This window comes from Miniopterus natalensis, chromosome 17 (assembly GCF_054644295.1).
Source record: "Miniopterus natalensis isolate mMinNat1 chromosome 17, mMinNat1.hap1, whole genome shotgun sequence".
NCBI classification, from domain to species: domain Eukaryota; kingdom Metazoa; phylum Chordata; class Mammalia; order Chiroptera; family Miniopteridae; genus Miniopterus; species Miniopterus natalensis.
In genome coordinates this window covers 26,670,006-26,676,871 of record NC_142097.1, presented here as the reverse complement: position 1 = coordinate 26,676,871, position 6,866 = coordinate 26,670,006, and the positions used below count along the sequence as shown (strand labels likewise).

Here is a 6,866-nt window from a genome sequence, read left to right as displayed (position 1 = left end):
AAACACAGCATGCACAAATTTCAGCTTAGGTTATCGATTAAAAACAACCTTTCCCCCTTTTCCCATTTATTATTTTTGGCTTTCCTTTCTTCTTTTTATTTTCCCTTCTGTCTAAATTTTCTCTCTTCTTACTAACAAGAACCCTTCTAAAAGCCACCCCTCAAGCTAGGCACTCACCGGCTGGTCCTGGCCAGGGTTGGCCTCTGCGCTCCCCACCTCGGCCTTACTGCTCGGTGCTCTGGGCCCCACTGTGACGGGGGCTGCAGCTTTATCCTGCCTGCTCTTCCCGGAGCTACCAGATGCTGGCCCCAGCTGTGTTCAGGCGTGGCTCCTGTGTAGGGAATGGCAAGAGGCTTCGAGGGAAGGCAGAGTTTTCCTTCTTTCTCTTTAGGATTAGGGATGGTGGGGTGGGGAGTACTTTGCTCTCTCAGGACAAGGTGACCCTTGCCCAAGGAACCCCTCTGTTAAGCATCTTAGAAACTGGGTTCCAAGGGCTGAAACCCTGTTTGCCTCCCTCAGTCATGGTAGGTACCATTGTCTGGGAGAGAAAACAAGGGTTTTTTTTTGGGGGGGGGGCAGGTCTTCAGAACACCCAAACAAGGGGCTACCTCTCAGCCAACCTTCTAATCATTTGTCTGAACTGGAGTTGAGCTCCAATTTGGAGAAACAGTGTTTTCTAGAAAGCCTATCTGGGTGGGGCTCATGGTTTGGTGCACCCGAGTCCCCACCTGAAGGGAGATGAGCTGAGGTGCAAGACTCCAGGGCTTGGTGCTAATTCATTCTTTTCCCCTCAGAGTCACCTCTCTGAGAAGACTGACCCTCAAAGCCTGTCATTTTGAAATTGTTCCCATTCTCCAGCTTCTTTGTGAGCTAAGGCTAAGTTCTGGTGTCAGAAAAGAGGTCTGGGTCCCCTCCTTATTTAGCACCCAGGAGCCACCCAGGGTTAGGGGCAACTCCCCCAGACAGAGCAATTTAGACTCTGCCTGCTGGGACACTACCCCCTTGCAGGGCACACGCAGTGAGCCCAAGTGCTCTTCTTCCTCTAACCCCTTCCCCAAACTAAGTGGCCCTCTTGACTTCTCTCTTGTTGCAAAGAAAGGTAGTGACAAATCCAGGATGGGGAATGGCAACCAGAAGGGCTGCGGTCCGAGTTCAGTGCCTGCACAGCCTGAGTCTTAGGAACAACCTAGCGCTGTGACTTTTCCATAAATAAAAAAAATTCCCTGCCCACAGTCCGCATATCCTTTTGGACCCTAATTTATATACTACCCAAAGCCATATACTCAGCCCACCATGCTTCATAACACCATTATTTATGGCAGGAGATTATTTTTTTCCTGAAGAATATATTTATTACAGGTAAAGCCAACAGCAGACTCCATACGTCTGGCGAATCCAGAACAGGTGCTTTGCCTTAACTGTGATTCATTCACTCTGTGCCCAGCTTCTCACTGGCGAGTCTGGGTGGCTCTCTCGACTTTCCTAAGCGGCCAACTGCTACTTAGAAGAATTTGCATCGGTTTTTTTGTCTCCGCACTTGGGTCCCATGGAAAAAGCAGATCTTCCCGCTGCTCGGTTTCGGATCTGCCTGGCTGTCGCCCTTGGAGAGCTGGGGTGGGAAAGGAGGGGGGCGGCTGGGTGCCTGCATTGATCTTTAAAAAATCATTCTGAAATCGCCATAATGTGAAGAAATATGGCGCTTTGCCCTCGTATTTCACATGTAATGACACGAGATGGCTTCATTTGGAAAGAAAAGCTGGCGGGAGGGTGTGCGTGTGCGGAGGTGATCTGCAGCCTTCTGCACGGCAGAGGGGTACATGGCCAAAAAGATAAAGCCTCAGATTAGAATGGCCCCGCTTTTGTTAAAATAATGGGGCCGGGGGCAGCCTATTTTATAAGGGCCCAGAGTCGGAGAATGTGAAGAAAATCAGCCCCAGCCTGCCCCTAAACCCAACCCGAGGAGAACCAGGTCAGTCCAGGAGCTGCCCTCCCCGAGTGCCCACACCAGGGCAGAGGCTGGAAGAGCAAGGGCTGGGGGATGAGCCAGGAAGCCGGCCGGTGGCCTTGGTGGCCTCGAGGGAATCCCAGCTCAGGGCCCACAGAATTGATACCAACTCCAGCGAGAGAGCCTCAGGAGGAGAGGTGGTGGGTGGCTGGGAGACGGACCCCACAGGCTCTGTCCATGCTGGTGCCCAACACAACTATTTGGAAATCTTTCAGGGCAACAGTGACGGGTGAGAGGAACGGGACAGGAGAGCCTTGAAAGGCTCCATCTTCACTGGGTGGGAAGGAAGGGGAGATAACTCTGGACCCCTTCCCACACCTCTGCTCTGCTGACAGCTCAGGGAAGTTCCCTGAGTCCTTTGTCACGTTCAGCTCCCCCGTCTGGACAATTCTAACGGCCTGTCCTGTTATTCAGCGGAGGGAGAAATGGCTGTGCCCTGCCACCCACCCCCACACTTCCCTCTGGCCAGGGCCAGAGAGAGGCCCAAGAAATTTAAAAGAGCTTTGGTTAGTTGTATTAAACTCTTTCCGAGGCTCAACTTTCCAGGGCCTGACGAATCCCTTTAACCTCAGACAGGTTCTAATTTGGGGACAGCTAAATTTTAGCACAGGGTTTTTGGACACTCACCCCCTTATACTCCCCTCTTTCCTCTCTCAGCTACTGAGGGGTCAGGAGAAGCTCCCAGACCCATCATCTTCCTGAAACAGTCACAGAGAGTCCCCTCCAAAGAGGAAAACGTCTAAAAAATCCCCAACTTCTCACCCTCTCCGGTGAATTGCTGCTGCGCAGTTGTTGAATAAACATCTTGTGTCAAGAGGACAGAAAAGAGGAAGCGAGGGCCTGAGGGGTAGAGTGGAGGTGTGTGTGTGTGTGGGGGGGGCAGGACCACTTCCTCTTTAATTATTTGCTGTGGGCCCCTCTGGCTGCTCCCAAGACGGGGCTCTCCCTCCCTCGGCCCTGCGCTCCCTCTCCCTCCCCGACCCGCCCGGGGAGAGGGCTCCGCCGCCCGCGTCCCTCCGGAGGCAGCCCGCTGCTCTCCCTCCGCCTCTCCTCCGCCCCCGCCGCCCCACGTCGAGAACTCCACCCCCCTTCCTGAAAAAGGCGGGGGGCACCGGGCGGCCGGCTGCTCCGGCTGAGGTTACGTGGTCGCCCGAGCCCTGACGTGATAGCACATTGCATCAGCATAAAACAATCCATCCTCGATATGGAATGCGGTGCGGGCGGATGACAGAGAGAGCGCAGCCCCCTCGCCGGATTGATTTATGTCGGAGCTGACGCTTTATCAGGCAGTCGGAAAAACTTTGACCAATCATTTTGCAAGGAGCGCTGAGCCGGGCTGCTCCACTGTACTTTGTTGGCTGAGAAGTTGAGCAGGGGGTGGGGGTGGGAGGGCGGGGGGCTGGGGGGGTCGCGTCCGAAAGCCCTCACACCGGTCTGGGTGCCACCTCTCCCTGCTTGGGCGCCGCCGCGCGAGCGCTTCCCTTCCCCCTGTGAGCGCCCGGATAATGTCTGAGAATGTCCATTTCTGGGACGCTTAGCAGCTATTATGTCGACTCGATCATAAGTCACGAGAGTGAGGACGCGCCTCCAGCCAAGTTTCCTTCCGGCCAGTACGCGAGCCCCCGGCAGCCGGGCCACTCGGAGCACCTGGAGTTCCCCTCGTGCAGCTTCCAGCCCAAAGCGCCGGTGTTCGGCGCCTCCTGGGCGCCTCTGAGCCCGCACGCGTCCGGAAGCCTGCCGTCCGTCTATCACCCCTACATCCAGCCCCAGGGCGTCCCGCCGGCCGAGAGCAGGTACCTGCGCACCTGGCTGGAGCCCGCGCCGCGCGGCGAGGCGGCTCCGGGGCAGGGCCCGGCGGCGGTGAAGGCGGAGCCGCTGCTGGGCGCGCCGGGGGAGCTGCTCAAGCAGGGCACGCCCGAGTACAGTTTGGAAACTTCGGCGGGCAGGGAGGCCGTCCTGTCTAATCAAAGACCCGGCTACGGGGACAATAAAATTTGCGAAGGAAGCGAGGACAAAGAGAGGCCGGATCAAAGTAAGTTATAAAAAGTGAGGAAATACCCAGGCCGAAGGCCAGGCGAGGGGGAGGGGAGAGGTAATAAACTGCGGACAATGTGAAGGGAAACCGCGGCGGTGGCGGGAGAGCTAGCGGGGGAGGAGGGCAGAGGGCGGAAGGAAGGAAGCGAGCTGGGTGCCCCGAAGGGGAGCCCGAGGCCGCGGGAGAAGCGACGCCCCCACTACGCAAAGTCCTAGAGGAAACGGGCGCGGGGACCCACTCGCGGCTCTCGCGGCCTCCCTTCCCCCACTTTCCCGGAGACCAGGCTGCAAGCTCCGGGAAGGCTGGTGGCGGCGCGCCGGGCGGCGGCGGGCGAGGCGCGGGGCCCGCGCGGGCGAGGGCGCGAGCGCACGGGGCTGCTCGGGCCCGCGCGGCTGGCAGAGCTCCCCGCGCCACGCGCAGACTGTAAAAGCCGGCCAAGGGGAAGTGGGAGGGGGCTCATTAGGATTTTATTTGCGATGCAACAGCTTGGCGGAGGATTGAGCCTAGCAGATTTCCAGCAGCAGCAGCAGCTCAGGGTCCTCAGCCTGCGCCGGGAGGGGCGGGGGGCGCCCAGGACCCAGTGACTGAGCCCCCTCCCAGGATGCGCCGGCCCCTCCCCGGGAGCCTTCCCGCCGGCCGCCTCCTCCCCTCCTCGGCGTCCTCTCCCGGGTGGCGGCTTCCTTTTCTTCGCCCCCCTCCCCCCTCCGCCCCTCCGCCGCTCTCCGAAGGGCTCCCCAGCCCCAGCCGGTGCTTTCCGCCTCGCAGGGAGTCGGGAATCACTTCCGAACTTAGGGGCCGACCGCCGGAGCGGAAAACCGGAGATCCCGAAGGGACCCTGGGCAGAGGAAGGGTGGGGGGAGAGAGGCTTAGGGAGAGGTGGAGAACTTCACCCTCGGACGGTAGTTTCTCATCACCTCCCACTCCTGCATTAGCACCCCCTCCAGGAACCCAAGTTTGGCTAGTTTCCCGGAGGTGCTGTGACTAAGGGTGGTGGTGGTGGTGGGGAGTCTCGTATTTTTTGTTTTTAAGGTTGACAAGAGCAAATTGGTTGGGGGCTCAGCTCCAACCAATAACCCTCAGGCTGGTGAGGACAAGTCCTCACCCCTTACTCTTTATAGAGAGTAGGGGTCCGATGTTCACTCTCTGCTTGCTTTGCCAGATTTCCTACCAACAGATAGGCTCTCAGGCCCTTTGGGGCTTCCTACTGCCCCATTCCTCTGAGGTCCCCTGTGGGGTCCCACCTGCCAGGTTGAATCACAAGAGCTGGCATTTGAGTAACACAGTCTCTTCCCTGCTCACACCCAAGCAGAGCCCCCCCACCCCTAAACCCCCAAACTCTGCCTGGAAAGCCCATTATTGCAAGTCAGCAGTTTGGCTAGGATCAATTATTAACATTTTTTCCCCTCTTTCATATTTAATGTGAATGTAGGTCCCATCACAGGCAATCACATTACGGAAATAGCGCTGCAAATTGGTAAGACATGGTACTTAGTGTAGGATGAACCAGGTTATTTTTTAAAATATATATTTAGTGCTTTTTTTACTTGGGAAGAAGGGATCTAGAGATATTATTTTTAATATCTCTACTTTATTTGGCAAGTTTTCTGAGTTCCAGGGTAGGGAGAGAGACAGTAAGGAGAAGAGAAACCTGTACATATTTTTATTTCCTCCCCCCCCCCATTATCTTTTTCTCTGTTCCCCTTCACCACATGGAGCCAGTTGGAGTTAGGTGTGCTGTGAAGGGCTCTCTGTTACCCCTCCTTATCCATGGCTCCCCACCTTGGGACTGGAGTAATCTTGCTTCCCAATTTCCCTGAACTTGCTTTAACCAAATTGCGAGCTGAGCAGGAGCAGAAAAGGAGAGACTATTGCAATCATAAGTTATCTGTGAGCCCCTGGCGCTTCCTTGTCCACAGACTGGAGTTGATAAATGGTTGCAATTGGGTTGCTTGTGAATTGGAGTGTGCTGGATGTTTGCGTCTCTAAGTGCGAACCCATATTTGTGGTGTGTGTGGCGGTGGGGGGGGGCGCGACAAGATATCTACACAGACACACATGCCTGCTGCCATGTGGCCCAGAGACTCGAGCTCATGACCAAGGCATGGTGTACTGGGACTGGACCGGTGGGCCAAAGAGATCTCTTGTCTGTGGCTGAAGAGAAGCTGCTTTCCCCAGTCCAACCCTTCTCTCACCTCCCAGACCCTAGAGCCAGGACCCTTCAGATCAGCCACCCCCAGTTAGAGTAGTGCTGGGGGGCAGGAGTCACTATGCTGGGCTCTGACCTGAGTCCTAACGGGTCTGGACCCAAGTGTAGAAAGAGACTGAAAGAGGACCTGAGGCAGGCAGCGCTTTGGGAGTGCGGAGCAGCCTGGCGTAGGGTTGGCTCCCTCCTGTCCAAATGCCCTCTCACCTGGAGACAGCCATAGCGACTCCCCACCCACTGCTGGGACCCCTTCTGGGGAACTTGAAGGCCCAGGTGCCCCTTTCTCCCTCCAGTGCAGGATGGGGTGTGCCCTCTTGGAAGGAGAACAGGAGAACCCTTCACCCCCCCCCCTTCCTTCCTTTGATTCTATCGCTGCTTCTCTTTCAGCTAATCCTTCTGCCAACTGGCTGCACGCTCGCTCTTCCCGGAAAAAGCGCTGTCCCTACACCAAATACCAGACGCTGGAGCTAGAGAAGGAGTTTCTGTTCAATATGTACCTCACCAGGGACCGTAGGCACGAAGTGGCCAGACTCCTCAATCTGAGCGAGAGACAAGTCAAAATCTGGTTTCAGAACCGCCGGATGAAAATGAAGAAAATGAATAAAGAACAGGGCAAAGAGTAG

General features: G+C 56.4%; 1 protein-coding gene across 1 annotated transcript; it reads left to right on the top strand.

Annotated features, from left to right (window-relative positions):
• The first annotated feature begins 3,515 nt into the window (after nucleotides 1-3,515).
• On the top strand, nucleotides 3,516-6,866 carry HOXB9 (homeobox B9). Its single transcript, XM_016202212.2, has 2 exons — nucleotides 3,516-4,037; nucleotides 6,631-6,866. Exons 1-2 carry the CDS (start codon nucleotides 3,521-3,523, stop codon nucleotides 6,864-6,866), a joined length of 753 nt encoding a protein of 250 aa, XP_016057698.2. The 5' UTR covers nucleotides 3,516-3,520.

Bases quoted from the DNA above. Each gene is read 5' to 3' on its own strand.
- HOXB9 (XM_016202212.2), top strand. From the start codon at position 3,521: ATGTCCATTTCTGGGACGCTTAGCAGCTATTATGTCGACTCGATCATA. The intron at 4,038-6,630 runs GTAAGTTATAAA...CTTCTCTTTCAG, and splicing joins CAAAGAGAGGCCGGATCAAA to CTAATCCTTCTGCCAACTGG.